Source organism: Venustampulla echinocandica (genome assembly GCF_003357145.1).
Source record: "Venustampulla echinocandica strain BP 5553 chromosome Unknown scaffold_0, whole genome shotgun sequence".
NCBI classification, from domain to species: Eukaryota; Fungi; Ascomycota; class Leotiomycetes; order Helotiales; family Pleuroascaceae; genus Venustampulla; species Venustampulla echinocandica.
In genome coordinates, this window is record NW_022474205.1 from 7,428,208 (window position 1) to 7,443,427 (window position 15,220).

Sequence of the window (15,220 nt, forward strand, 5' to 3'; positions counted from 1 at the left end):
ATACGATACGATCACTGTACGAGTACGGTTCGTCTTTACAGGTGATGATGCACTGAGCCTCGGTCTACTGGATAAGAAGCACTTTGTAAATAACCTGGTGATGCAACCCTACAACAACTCTACACATATTTTTATATCTGCGCAACTCAAAATGAAGATCGAAGGACGCACATTTATTGTTTCCGGAGGGTGAGTCCATATGCATGTCGTCCGCGACAACAAACTGAGATGCTGATATGGTGTTCATTTCTAGTGCTTCCGGCCTGGGCCGAGCATGTGTGGAGGACATTTGCCGGGCAGGAGGCTATGCGGCCATTCTTGATATGAACGATGAGCTTGCCCAGGAAGTGGTGAAATCAATTGGTGGCGGCAAGACGAAGTTCTTTGAAGCCAATGTTTTAGAGACAGAGAGTATTGCAGCTGCTGTGAAGGGAGCCCTTGAGTGGGTGAAGGAGACCGGCAAGGAGGTCGGTGGAGTCATTGCCGCGGCAGGAGTTGCAACTCCAGCAAAGGTTCGTTTTCCTTTTCCTTACGGGTCAATTTGTAAGAGTCATTACTATGCAAGAAATATGTAAAGCAATGATCGTTAGTACATTGATTAGGAAAATGGCTTGCCTTCAATGCCCCTCTCAAGTGAGAGGTTTGGTGGTTGAAATGGAGACTTTGGCGTCCTAAATCGCCAGTCGTGGCCAAGACATTGAAACAGTCAGTTGTGGCTAGAGCTTTCCTTGCGGATTCCAAACCTTCTGAACTACCTAGTTCTGGGTTGGAGATTGTTTCCTAACTAAGATGGAATATTCCATGGAAGACACTGCTTACCAGCGAGTGCTGTGCCACGATATTCTTCCCCAAGAGGCAGCCTAATTGCCCTTAAACAAGGGATAGTTGCACAATGAACTTATGCCAAGTAGCAAGGACTTAAAATTCCTTTTTCTTGCTAGGATATTGGTATTAGATGAATAGAGAAACGCTATGATAATACATTGATCTAGGCTAGGAGTTCTAGCCGAGTGGTATGTGGCAGTCAAAGATTTTTTGAATAGCTAGCGACAGCACTCCGTCCTGGATAAAGCAGCTCCTCATCAACCTGGAAGGGAAGCTGAAGCCCCTGAAGGGTTGCCACAACATCAATATGTGATCCACCACGCTGCTCGCCGAGTGGTGATAAGGATTATCAGATCATCTCTTAAGCATAGATAGCGAACACCAACCCATCTATTGATTTTGGTTTCCATTCAATTATCTATAGCCGCTCCCCCGCTCACATATGTCTATCTCTAGATTATCGACCGTAACCTCGAGCCATTCTCCATGTCCGACTTCGACTTCGTAATGAATGTCAACGTCCGTGGCACCATTGACCTAATCCGCCAAGTCATCCCTCATATGGCGCGCAGTACACCAGTCGGGTCAGATGGTGAGCGCGGAATTATCGTCATGGTATCATCAGCTGCTGCATTCGACGGCCAACCTGGTCAAGGTAAACCCCCATAGCCAAAAGGAGGAATCATGAAGCTAATCACAGCAAAACTAGTATCCTACTCCGCCTCGAAAGGCGCCATCGCCTCCCTAACCCTCCCCCTAACACGTGATCTCTCCCGCTACGGTATCCGCGTTGTCACTATCGCTCCTAGCATCTTCGACTCGAGAATGACGGCAATGATGTCGGACAAAGTGCGCGCCAGTTTACTGCGCACCACGGAATTTCCACGTATGTTGCAAGCTTTATTTTCCTCTTTGGATCCTGTTCTCTTTCCTTGCCTAAGCGGTGCAGATGTAAGGCTGTTGCTTTATCGTCTTGGAAATTGGCTGGCTATGGAATTCGACGCTCGGATCCACGGATGGGGTACAGAGAATAAGAGGCTAACAAACTTGCTACCATATAGAACGCCCCGGCAAACCTCATGAGTTCGCACAGCTGGTGACACAGAGCATCGAGAACATAATGCTGAACGGTGTGGTGCTACGCCTAGATGGCGGTATGAGGATGCCAAGTAAGATGTGATATACTTCTCGAGGTCTGCTGTGATTTTTGGTTTGGTTGGTGTCCTGAGGATGGCGAAGAAACATAGGCTTCAGCCGTTTCTACAAATGTATGTGTATTGAACTACAAAAGTACAAGGTCGTTTTTCACTCTATATCAGCTGCAATCACTCCTTCAAACTCCCTTCCTCCCTGTCTTTCGACTCGGATTCCTAGAGATTGGTAAGGCATAAGAACATATAGCAAACACTACCCTCGTGACAACCGCTTTTGTCACTCGCAGAATACCCCTCCGCTCCTCTCAACAATCCTACTACAGCTCTAATTATGACTCCGAGCTTACCGCCCCTCGTGTGACCATCCTTCGCTAGGTTCCGCTGCAACGCACAGCTTGGACAACTCAGATGCAGAGGGCGCGTGGCGCGTGGGGGCAGGTAGATGAGCTCCCATGTTTGTTATTCGATTCTGCCACCGGGGCGTGATGCACCCTTCAGGGACTCTTTCTTTGGAAGGCAGTAAGGTGGCGATAACCTATCGATTGGGGAAGGCGTGGCGTGGGATGGTGATGTGAAAGACGTGAAAGAGTTATATGCCGTCCCGGCCGGGTATGATATCCTCCCCTCAATCATACCTTGAAGTTGAGATAGGGGGAGACGGGGTTTTATTGATATTCTCTCGCTCAACCTGAGAGCATATGGTACGTGTTGATAAACAAATGAGTGCAACGCTGCATGGGTTTCGAGGCCGCTCGAATTATACAGTAGGATTTCAACGTACCATCCATTTCTCAACCGCATGTTCCTAAATACATGTGGTCGAATGGCCAGGTTATTACCAACAGTAGTAGGTTACCATACGCTGTTCCCCTCCAGCCTCGCCGTTTGCCTCGGACTTGGACTTGAGCTACCCCGCCATTCCGCGAGAATTTGAGGTTGACTTCATCCATGAAGTTGATATGATACTGAGTGGCCCACCCTAGCCAATGCCGAATGATGACGGACAAACCTGGACTAGAAATGCTGCACAGAGAATACCGTTACATTATGATTTGCAATTCGCCATGAAGGTGTTCCATGGGTGAGAAAAGGAGAGCCAGTGAGCTCTAGGATAAGTTGTAAAGGTAGTGCACCGGCGGCATGACGCAAGAGCGGATAATTGATGGACGGGTGGTAGTGAGGGGGCTGACGCCAGCGCCCAACGCATGGACGATAAAATCGCTCCAAGGTTGAATGATTGACGATCCGGAGAATACAGAAGTTTGGTAAAGATAGATGTTATGAGGTACCAGGAATGATTTGGGAAAGGATGGATTCCGTGGCACAGCAGACCGGAATCCACCACCATGCAACAGACGCTGCGGTGGGACACGAGATTTTAACTAAGTCGAATGTGCAGCTCGGAACGATGTACAGCTAGCAAATAATAGCATCTCGGTAGGATATAGCAAGAAGTCCCCCATAGTGGTTAATATAAGTTGCATACCGATAATGGGAACTTGTGGTGCATCAGATGGTAGTCAACTGTCGAACTGGTTGAAGCGTTCCACCTGTCAGTCACCCCGCTAACACGTGTAAATTGCAAGAAGCACAACTAAGAGCTTAAAGTAGTGGGGCCAGTTATAAAATAGAAGGAAATATTACTTAAATTCTGGAGACTACCAACACGACAAGTGACTTCTCCAATCTCGCCCAAGAATCCATATTGAACAATTTATATAGAGCAGATGAGATTTTCGGAATACGATCACCCAGATTGATGAACGCTAACTCGCACAGACAATTATGCTTGGTGGCCGAAACAGGGTGGCATCTTACCCAGGGCAGCAAAACAAAATGCCAATGTCCTCACGTGGATAGTGGAGTAATAGCCGCTTGACTTTTAACACTTCAGCACTACGTAGCACTTGTGGGGTATATAGGTGATAACGCAACTCCGTTGGTTGGTCATAGGGGTAGGAGTGGTAAAGGATATTCCAAAGATAAGGGGGTGGATCAAGCAGTTGAGCTTACGGCCTCACGTGGCTCTGGAACCTAGGTGAAACTGCGCAACTACACGTTCCGGAGGTGATGAGGCAGACAAAAGGGGAACAAAATGATATAAATCAACTCAATGAGCGCCCACTTCTCGCAACAAGCCAGCCTCGGGATTTAGCCTGGTAACTTGGCGGAGGTTGAGGAAACCCTCCTCAGTGGCTGCGTAGATTAAGTTGACGGGGTGTTTCAGGTAAAAGTACGTTTCATTCAGCCTGCTTGCTGAATCGGGATCAGATGATTTGCATCTAATCTCTATTTTATCTTGGCCTTGCCAATTGCGTGCCAAAAGCCAGATGATGTGGGGTGTTGGTTCGGAGCTCAATTTATTCTGGTGAGTCTTAGGGCCATCGGAAATGGTATCGAGACGCCACGAAAATCAATAAGTATTGCTTCATGAAATTTGGTAAGGAAATCAAGCCTTGACATCCTTCCGACTAATGCTTGTAGACCATGGTCGAGCGTGGTCGTACGTGTATATGTATATATGACGGTATACAATCCAGTATGGCAGTCTAGACACTGCTGGCACTGACTCGTGCATTGTTGACATGATGAAGTGCCAATGTTAGGGAACTGGTAGATATACCAGCCAACCTAACCACACCTTGATAAGGTATGCGTTGACAGTGGTAATATATGTGTTCAGGGGCGTCGTAGGTACTATACTGCCATTTTTGGTGTTATATCATCTGTAACAGAATCGCAAGGCTCATAATCGGATGTTGCACATGATCGCGACGAGCCTTGTGCAGAAATGTTTGGAGGACAAGCGGTAGCCTTGCCAGGATCACTGAACGGCTGGTAGGGAATAGACCCGCGGGGCATTTCATGCTGCGTTTCCACAGAGCTTTCAGCGTCATCCTTCCTTCTAGAAAGATGGGACTCTGCGGTGGTGGGAATGCCGGACGACCTGCATGGCGCACGTCTTCCCTCTTCCAGCCACCCGGAAGTGCTGGCTCCGTGATTGTTTGGGATGGGTACTCGGGAGAGTGAGAAATGATCCGCCTCTCTTGTCGTATGTTTTGCGCCTAGGACGAGAGTATCTGTGTCATGGGGGCGGAGGTCTGTTTGTTATCTCCTCTTTGGAAGTTCAATTGGCTGCTATCTGAGAAGGGAGCTTTGCAAAACCAGACATATTGGCTCATGAAGCTCCAGGTAGCACAAGGGCGGTAGTCTCGGCTTGTGCCCATCCCACATCCCACCCCATCGTGTCCCATCCATAGATCTAACGGCAAGCCACGCCGAAGACCCCGTCTGCTGGAACCTCATGCTGCCGTTGGGACGCTCGTGCGGCTTGTCAGTTACAGTGCCAGAGCCTGGTGATGTGGCCAGGGCAGCCGATCGGGTGGTGGCTGCAGGATTTGGTGCAGGGAGCTTCGTAGATACGTCGTTCCTGGATCCTGGATGCAAGCAGCGAACGATAGTAGTGTAGTGTCCACCGCAGGGTGAAGGCTCCAGAAGCTTTCAGTAACGGGCGTCTAATCTAATGCCAGATACCCTGGGACCAGATCAATTTGAACTTGCGGTGTGATGGGCGGGAGAGGGGAAGCTTTCGTGGTACATGTCCAAGTAAGACATGGAAAGGTTGAAGCTTGGGGCTTGGAACTTGGAGCTGACGAGCACTCGTAGAGCTTGAGGACTGAAGAGTGGAAAGCTGGCGGCCGGGATGGTTGTTTGGGGCTTACCCGAGTCTCGCTGGGAGCCAACCGGGGAATTCACAACGACGGCGTCCTGCGTAGATCGTCCTCCCTTCAACACCGTCGTCAACATGGCAATAAATGAACCACTATTCGCGGCCATCCTTCCCATTACCCCCTGACCACAATTTGTATGTCGGTGGCTTGGAGCTCTCGCCCTGTCCCTCTCTTTGGAACGTCGTGTTGGGCCGGTGCGGAGGTCCAGGTAGGTGGCTTTCCGTCCTCTCTGACCCTGATATTGATCTATTGATATCGGGACTTATCATTGCCCCTCCTCCTCCTTCTCCCCTCCGGCCGTCACCGACGATAACGACTTACTCGACTACTGTCCCTCGTTTGCCCATTATTCTAGTCCGGTGGGGTTACACCTACCTAGGTAGTGTTGGCCCTTGATTCGATCAAAACACCACCATCCTCGTCCAGCTCCTCACCGTCACATCGTCGCATCATCACACGGCATCATACGGAAGCATCAACATCCCACGCCCAGCCCCACGGCCCATCCGCAACTCTATAGTGGATCCGCTGCTGCACAGATGCCAGGATCATCGTCACCAGCTGTCACCGTGTTTGTGTCCGAGAGATATCGATGTCAAATATATCCAGGCCCCACTCCTCTGTACCGAGCTGCTCTCTCTTCCACGTTGGCCCGATATTACTTTACCCCCTGCTGGCAACGGCATAAAGGTCCCGCGTCTGAAAACATACACTCACGCTAGAGCTTTAGTTTTGGTAAGATCATACGCCGGTCATATATAATTTGCGGCTGCCTAACACTTTTGCAGCTCGAATCCATGAGGGTTAGGTGTGCCAGGGAAGATCCATAATCCTCGTACCAGAGTTGACCCTGCCTGTCTATATTACTAGTTGCGCTTTTCCTCTTCTTCGATCAATCGTGCGTCTGTGTTCCTGTATAAGTATCGGGGGGAATAAGCGTCGAAATTTTCTTCTTCTCAAAATTCCAAGCTCAACCAGCTCAATCTACTCGTTGACAATGTCGAAACACATCACCATCCCCATTGACAGCGGTTGGACTTTTAAACAGGCAGACAAGACCGAGTCGGAATTTCTCCCTGTTGCCCAGTTTCCTACGAATGTCCATCTAGACCTTATTGCCAACAACATCATCGCCGATCCCTTCATAGGAAAGAACGAGAATGATGTTCAATGGATTGGTGAGGTTCCCTGGGTCTATAGGACCACCTTCCCATCCCCCACCCTCTCCACAACTGAGCGGAGGACGATCAACGCGGTCCTGGCATTTGATGGTTTAGATACTTTTGCCACGGTGACCTTGAATGGTAAAACGATTTTGAAGACAGAGAATATGTTCATTCCGGAGCGAGTGGATGTGACAACAGACCTGAAAAAGGAAGGCAATAATGAGCTAGAAATCACATTTGAGAGTGCGTATCTCAAAGGTTGTGCCCTCGTGGAGAAATACCCCGATCACCACTGGGGATGCTGGAATGGTGATAATTCCAGGCTTGCGGTTCGCAAGGCACAATACCACTGGGTATGGCTCCCCTTTACCTTGTAAGCATACATACTCACATATATCGACAGGGGTGGGACTGGGGACCCGCACTGATGACATGCGGTCCATGGAGACCGATCAACCTCGAGATTTTCTCGTCGCGCATTTCGGATCTCTACTTCACAACCAACGTTGATGAGTCACTTAAATCCGCCGAGTTTGTAGCGAAAGTTGATATCGAAGGCGATGCATCAGAGGTCGAGCTCCATATATCCCTAGATGGCGAGGTTGTGGCTTCAACTACTGTAAAAGCCGTCCAGGGCCATGCGACCTACACCTTCACCACCCAGAACCCGGAGCTATGGTATCCTATCCGCTATGGCAAGCAGCCTCTTTATTCTGTCACTGGGAGACTGCTTCAGAATGGCTCGGAACTCGACGCCAACACCAAGAAATTCGGTTTGAGAAGAGCAGAACTCATTCAACGCCCCATGAAGGAGCAGCCAGGCACAACCTTCTTCTTTGAGATCAACAATGTTCCTGTCTTCTGTGGAGGTAGCGATTGGATCCCAGCAGATAACTTCATCCCAAGGATTACCAAGGAGAAATATTATGACTGGGTAAAAATGGTAGCTGACGGCAACCAGTTTATGATTCGGGTTTGGGGTGGTGGAATATTTGAAGAGCAAGCATTTTATGATGCATGTGATGAAATGGGTATCCTGGTTTGGCAAGATTTCCTGTTTGGCTGCGGGAACTATCCTGCCTTCCCTGAATATTTGGAGTCTGTGAAGAGAGAAGCAGAAGAGAATGTGAAGCTTCTTCGGCACCACCCTTCGATTATTATCTGGGCCGGAAATAACGAGGACTATCAATACCAGGAGTCTGAAAATCTAACATACGACTTTGAGAACAAGGATGCTGAATCCTGGCTCAAGACAGATTTTCCTGCTCGGTACATCTACGAAAAGATTCTGGTAGACACTTGTAACGAGTTGATACCAGACACATACTACCATTTTGGCAGCCCATGGGGTGGTAAAGACACTAGGGATCCTACAGTTGGTGATATTCACCAATGGAACGTCTGGCATGGCACACAGGAGAAATACCAGAACTTTGACAAGCTTGTGGGCCGATTCGTCTCCGAATTTGGCATGGAAGCCTTCCCAAATATCAAAACCATAGAAGCATTCCTTCCTTTGGGAAAGGATGATCCCGATCGATTTGCTCAATCATCCACTGTGGATTTCCATAACAAAGCTGATGGCCACGAACGCCGTATCGCGCTGTATCTCGTCGAAAACTTCCGTTATGCACCCGATCCGTTGGAGCAGTTCATTTACTCAACCCAACTCATGCAAGCAGAATGCTTGGCCAGTGCCTACCGTCTTTGGAAACGTCAGTGGAAGGGTCCAGGCAGGGAATATTGCGGTGGTGTGCTTGTATGGCAGACTAATGACTGCTGGCCGGTGACCTCCTGGGCTATTATTGACTATTTCCTCCGTCCTAAACATGCTTATTACACCGTCAAACGCGAAATGGCACCGATTTCACTCGGAGTCACCAGGACAGAACATTCTGTGCCGAAGGACAAAAATACTCGGGCTTATATCGAGAAGACAACGAAGATCGAAATCTGGGGCTCCAATCTCACGTTGGAAGACTTGACCGTCGACGTGGTAGTCAAAGCTTTCGATGTTATCATAGGCGAAGAGACTTATTCGAAGACTGTCAAATCATCCTTCCTCCTCCCGGAGAATCGAAGCACCGAAATTGTCGACTTTCCTGTCCCAGTTCGTAACAAAGATTCAGGGGAGGAATACAAGACGGTAGTCGCTGCCTACCTGTTCCAGGATGGTGTCCAGATAGCACGGTATATTAATTGGCCGGAACCGTTGAAATACGTTCATCTGCAGAAGCCCAAGAGTCTCCAGGCAGAATTGAGCAGCGATGCAAAGGTGGTCGAGATAAGTGCTGAGGTTCCCGTCAAGGGAGTAGCCCTCGAGTGTGCTGACGGTGAGGTCGTATTCGAGGATAACCTGGTGGATATCATACCGGGAGAAACTGTCTGTATTGGAGTCAAGGGCGCAGGAGAAGGAACGAAGATCGAAACAAGGTATCTTGGGATGGTTTAAGAGCAAGGAGCGGAGTACTCAGAGAGTTACTTAATGGGACGGAGCAATGAAGACCGGAGTGGGGTTCATGTAGTGCCTTGTCTGCTGAGTGCCAGTTCTAATTCTTTTCTTTTGGTTGTTGATGGGATCGGATGGAGTGGGCCGGTGGATGGTCGATCGAGGCATATAATGGAGAAGTTGGTCCAACCAGCTGCTAATTTAGCAAATGCGTTGATTTGGCCCTCTGTTTACACATTCATATCCCTTTTCTTCACTGTATCCAAGAAAACCAACAACGCGAGCTAGTGCTCACTCATTCACTTCTTTACCATCGTATCTATCTGTGGGGAAAGGCGTCTAGAGCATAATATGGCTGTGAATTTACCCGCTCATTTAGCCGGTCCATATCCCCTATCCGTCTCATAAGTACACTTACCATACGTACAACTTCTCCGCACCATTTGACGTCAACGGCATGCATTCATCTATTTCTCCGTCTTGGTTTCCAAATTACTGGTTTTCCTGGGACTTTCGGGTTAGGTGATAGCGATGAAGCGATAGATGGCTATGATAAGGTAAGCCAGGAATGAGATGGGGGTCCTTCGTTCTCTCGCAAAGCCTCTGCTATTGAGTTGAATGTAACTCTGCATTGCTAGTCAGGCATCGAATTGGCCACACCAATGGCTCAGTACTAATCCAGGCTGGTCAATAGAGTGGGACAACACGAAACACTCAAAACTACAACTCTAGGCTGTCGATTCCGGATCCTGAACTGAAAAGGTGGTGCCTGAAGAATACTCTAGAACTTAGTAACGAAGGAGTTAATTCTCTGTTTGAAGCCCATATGAGTTAACTAAACCAATATTCCGATGCTGTCCGGCCATGGTTGTTAGGTGGAAATAGAACGCTGTAACTTCGTTTACCAAGACCTCGCTCAACAGTATCTAACAGACTGTGCTTCTAACAGCAACAACCTAACTGCCCCATCCATAAAAGCTATTTCTGTAAGATAGGGCTTGGGTAAGTAATATTTACTACTACCTAATAAGCGCTCTCTTGGAATTCTCGCACCTTTTTCTTATGTGACTTGAAATTCTGGTGTGACCAAGCGCGTCCTCATCCCCCTTTTTGGGCTTCGCTTAGCCAAGGGTAGCCGAGCGCTCGTCTTGGAAAAACAAGAAACCAAACAGCGCATACGGGTATCTGCGTCATGACGTTAAGGCTGATATTAGCATGGCATGGCTGCTACTGAGTCAGACGTACCTTCGGAGTACAGTAAGCACATCTTAGCTGTTACAGGTCCTTGATATAAGGCATGGGTTATTATCCTCTCTATCCTCCCCTCCATCCGTTTTGTTCGTAAAGAGAGGAGTTGAAACTTCAAAAGCACTGCCAACCGTTCGGGCAATATATTCCGTTAATATTACTATCGCAATGGGTGGTGTTGCCTCAGTGCCGGATGACCCCACAAGGTCACTAAAGATTATCGGCGCAGGATATTCGAGAACAGGAACGCTGTCAATGGCACTCGCGCTAGAGAAACTGCTCAATGGGCCTGTGATGCACGGTGGCTCACAGCTGCTTGGTCGAGAAGATGGTACGACTGATTAACTTAAAACCTGACATGGCCGGAGCCTTTTATTTTATGTTTAATGCTATCATTCTAACACAGCGCAGCCTATGTCAAGCTCTGGTCCCAGATATTTGACGCCCGCCACGACAGGCCCCACCTTCTTAAGCTCCTTCGCGAAGCCACCGCTGGCTTTGTAGCTATTACCGATGCGCCGGGGAACTGCTTTATCGCGGAGCTACTAGAGCTATACCCCGATGCCCAGGTCATTTGCGTGCGTCGGGACCAAGCGAGGTGGTGGAGGAGCTGGGAGTCTGTAACGAAGCAGGCGGGTGCGGGCTTCTTAAACTTGTTCCTAGCACCAGTGCCAGGGAAGAGGTGGTATCCAAAGCTCGTCACCCAGTTTTTGGAGCAGTAAGTAATCTCAATACGCACCTAACGAGGTTTTATGCAGTATAGATTAACGCTGCCTGCGTTTCCTTCTAGGCAAGAGGAGAAATGGGGTCCTATGACTGAAAATAGGTCTCACAATTGCTTCATTTTATTCTGGATTCTCTGCTAAATAATAGTAGGACGAATGGAGGAGCATAATGAATACGTGAAGGGAGTGACACCTCCAGCCAAGTTTCATATTATAGACCTGAGTGGGGGATGGGCTCCTTTGTGTAGTATCTTAGGGACGCGCATCCCAGATGAGCCATTCTCTAAAGCAAACGACGCAGATGCCATCAAGGGCCTAGCTAGCCAAATCCTCGTCGAAGCTGGATCGCGATGGGCCGGGATATTCGCAATAGCTGGAGCTGTGGGGTATAGTGCGTGGTGGTTATGGCGGAGTGGCATTCTCTAGTCTACCAGCGGGAAACGGGAGGTGCGGCGTCGGGAATATTATAGAACTTATTAAATAAAAATAATACCAGCTCCTCGCTAGTGCCAAGTTACCAGACAGTGCAAATAAAACATTCACCTATGTAAAGAACTGCCAACCAAGAAATAGCCCTTCTGGCATCTTTCGTCGTCAGCCTCATTAATGGCCTTGTCTGCCAGTTTAATATATCAATACTCGTCCTCCATAACTCACCAGAGCACCCCAATCTCGGATTATTATCCCTCTCGCTTTGTGTCTCTGTCGTTTTCGCTTGCTCCCTCAAAATATTCAACTTCACTGAAACATTCAACTTCCCTGAAAGGCTGAAACATTCAACTCCCCCAAAACATTCAACCTCTCTGTATTCAAACTTCAGCTTTCGTCCCAGCTCACCATGCCCTTAACTTCTTACGTCTCCAAATGTTGTGGCTATAAACGGACTTTCCATTGGCATTGAAACAGAGCTTTACTGTAAGCCATCACTTTCAGCCCAAGTCAATGTATGCATCTATTTACGTGTCACCTTTATCCCCACCCCACGCGAAGACTTTTAAATGTTGGTAATGATACTTTCAAGGCCACTGGAACTTGTCTCTCTCCTATTCTCGAATTCACTAACGGTTCCAGTTTCCGTCTGTTGATAGGGATTGTACTTTGGAGAACATGAATACCTCACTAATATTAAGACTTTAAGGTTTTCAGGGGTACCAGGGAAGAAGGGTGTAGATAATTCTCGTCAAAAGCCGCTTAGCCTACATAACCCCTACGACAATGTTTCTCCAAGTCTCTGATCTGACCCCGCTTCAACCCCTTTCCATATTTTGCTTCAGCTCACCTCAAGGTTCTCTCTCTTTACACTTCTTTTCTCTTCCACTTCCGCGACTACTAGATAATTCCATAATAACAAAGTTACATTATTATCACCCCACTCCGACGCCTAGCGGCAGCAACTATCATCTCTCGGCTTTAGTTGTGGTTGCGGTTTCGTCGTGGACTCGGAGCATTACATAGCCTGATTAACGCCGAGCACTCTCTATATACCGATAGCTAGCGGCAAGATGCCAGTAACTATCTTATTCTGCCTCGGTTTTATGTTGCCTCCTTCGATTCCGAGCATTTTTAACGTGAAATATTTGCGAAATCCTTGGGAAACGTAGAATGTACCACATCTGCTGCCATTTCCCTAGCGAACATAACCACACGCTTCGGTTTCAGGAATGTATTGTGATCGTCCTAGAGATGCAACCTCCCTACGGAGATTCTAGAGTACAAGAATATCATCCCTTCTTGCCAGCACGCCTAGGGCATAATCTTGTCATGGCCATTGCAATACCTAGCTAGATTCAAATTGATGGCCTACCGCGTGCACTACCAAGGGAGAATAATCGTCCCGATGAAATGCCACCCAAGACTGATAGCCAACCACGAACGCGGACTAAGAGCCAACTAGATACAAATATTCCCAAATCGTCTTTCAGTAGTAAAGTATATTAGCTAATGGTATGACTGTTTGCCCTGCCCCTTGATTTCAACATGCCAATCAAACCACTAATAAATTTAGTAATTGTACATTCAAGTTCAATGTCTCAAGGTCATCTAGACATTAGAGTGCCAGTTTTTTGGTTCCGCAGCGAAGTCCGCTCTTAGTTGGAGGGAGGGCCACTTGAAATCGGTTCGAAGACTGGTACCAAGCCTCGCCCTTTATCGATTTGATAGACATGATGGAGAATTGGAGACGAGGCAAGTTGGAGCCATTGAGCTGCAGAGAGAGAAAGCTGAGAGCTAGTCGTCGAATTCGCCACATGGCAGGAATTTCTGTGCAGGAGGCAGACTGAGATCCTTCCTCGACATCTACAAAACAACAATAGGCAAAACTCTCCAATGAGTCTCCATATTCCAGGCGTATACCCCCAAAATCAGGTCTTGTTACCGTCCTAGTAGATTCTGCCAGATTTCTTGAACTTCTACGCGTCTGTGACTCTGTGGCGACGAGCCTGGACCCCGATGACCCAGACTTCATTCTACGGCAGGTGGATAGTAAGAGAAACAGATGAAAGTCTAGATCCTTACTTGGCCAGATTCTTCTCTATAGAGCTGAGGATGGAGAGACTGGTAGCTCATGTTATGTAGGAAAGGGGGGGCAAGAGTATTGTACTGGCGAGGAGCTGGAGCTTGGTCGTTCAGTGGTTGGGAGGAGGCTTTGAGTAAGTGGTGGAAAGAGCGGGGTGAAAAATCAATGATATAAAAAAGCAATAAGCATGAAGGCAAATAGAATGTGCTTCTTCTTATGAGGCTGTGTACAAAACGAAGAATAGGGCGTTTGGGACCAGACCTTTCTTTAGACACTTTTTCTTTAGGGCTAATACTTAGACGTTCTGTGCAATTTATGAAATAAAGTAAAGAGAAAGAAATAGCAGATTGCCGCAAGCCTTTCAAACGCTTTATTAATAGTAGCAAGCTTCCTATTATGGCCGTGGATATAGCGTCTCTATATCTACTATATTAAGTAGTATTTGTAGAGGTAGTAGTAGTAAACGAATTACTAGTAGAGTGGTTGTTTTATACATTGTGTTGATATATTATACGTGTTACGTATAGCGGATTAAATAAGAGCTTATTCAAAAATACACTCCAACCCTATAACTTTTATTTGTATAGACGATTTAAAAATATTTTAATAGGCGCCTATTCCAATATGTGAATCTAGACAAGGTTTAACGAAAAGTTACCTATTTTTTATCTGTCTAGCCCACTTTTAAGAAGATGCGCTCAACCAAACAGGACCTAACCTTTTAGGTCAGTCAGCTTTCTTCTACCATTTTATATTACAAGATAATCCGCAGTTTTAGAGACCCAAGCGCGTATTGTGGAGAGTGTAACTGACGCGCATAACACAAATCTATGGGCTAGTTAATATTATATGTGCTCCTCTTTTGTAGATATTGCGGTGTATTGAATTGTGCTCTTGTACTATCAGCTCTGCGCACTTTTAATCTGTTCTAGCTTTTCGGGCGTAGCAGAACATATCCGCTGGATAGCTTCTCCGCTCCCTCTCACGGATGACGATGAGTTTCTCGTTCGTTATGTCCGAACCTAGAGTTGAATTTGGTTGCAGAGCGAAAGTGGCCCTCGCAAGTGGGGGGCAAAGGAAGAGTGAAGTGCAGTGAAGTAACGTAGAGGTTATACGAAGCTAAATGGGGAGATCAACTGCCTAAACCGATTCGAGGAAGATAACATGCAATGTACAGTTTACTTGGAAGCATCACAATTATATCTGCACTGAAAACCTTTCCCATTGATTGGGCAGAAGGATGGAAGAGGTGTCATGGAGCATTTTCCATTCATTTCTCAATATTCTCAAAGTTCCAATCAAGCATAAAATTCCTTTTAATGTACCTTCTCCTCGAATATTTCGAAGATCTCCCGTCCAGCCCAGGGGCGTGTCGTAGCGTTCTGAGAACCATCAGACAATGCGCTG

At 47.4% G+C, this 15,220-nt stretch overlaps 3 protein-coding genes across 3 annotated transcripts; all 3 read left to right on the top strand.

Annotated features, from left to right (window-relative positions):
• Positions 1-151: 151 nt before the first annotated feature.
• On the top strand, positions 152-2,005 carry BP5553_02344 (3-hydroxyacyl-CoA dehydrogenase; the record flags this gene model as incomplete). The annotated part of the gene is made up of 6 exons (XM_032010967.1): positions 152-189; positions 254-512; positions 993-1,013; positions 1,282-1,480; positions 1,535-1,711; positions 1,887-2,005. The coding sequence occupies 6 exons, from the start codon at positions 152-154 to the stop codon at positions 2,003-2,005; spliced, it is 813 nt and encodes a 270-aa protein (XP_031875021.1).
• Positions 2,006-6,707: 4,702 nt separating this feature from the next.
• On the top strand, positions 6,708-9,328 carry BP5553_02345 (putative beta-mannosidase B; the record flags this gene model as incomplete). The annotated part of the gene is made up of 2 exons (XM_032010968.1): positions 6,708-7,229; positions 7,280-9,328. 2 exons carry the CDS (start codon positions 6,708-6,710, stop codon positions 9,326-9,328), a joined length of 2,571 nt encoding a protein of 856 aa, XP_031875022.1.
• Positions 9,329-10,741: 1,413 nt separating this feature from the next.
• Positions 10,742-11,295, top strand: BP5553_02346 (uncharacterized protein; the record flags this gene model as incomplete). Its single annotated transcript, XM_032010969.1, has 2 exons — positions 10,742-10,904; positions 10,985-11,295. 2 exons carry the CDS (start codon positions 10,742-10,744, stop codon positions 11,293-11,295), a joined length of 474 nt encoding a protein of 157 aa, XP_031875023.1.
• Between the last annotated feature and the right edge of the window lie 3,925 nt (positions 11,296-15,220).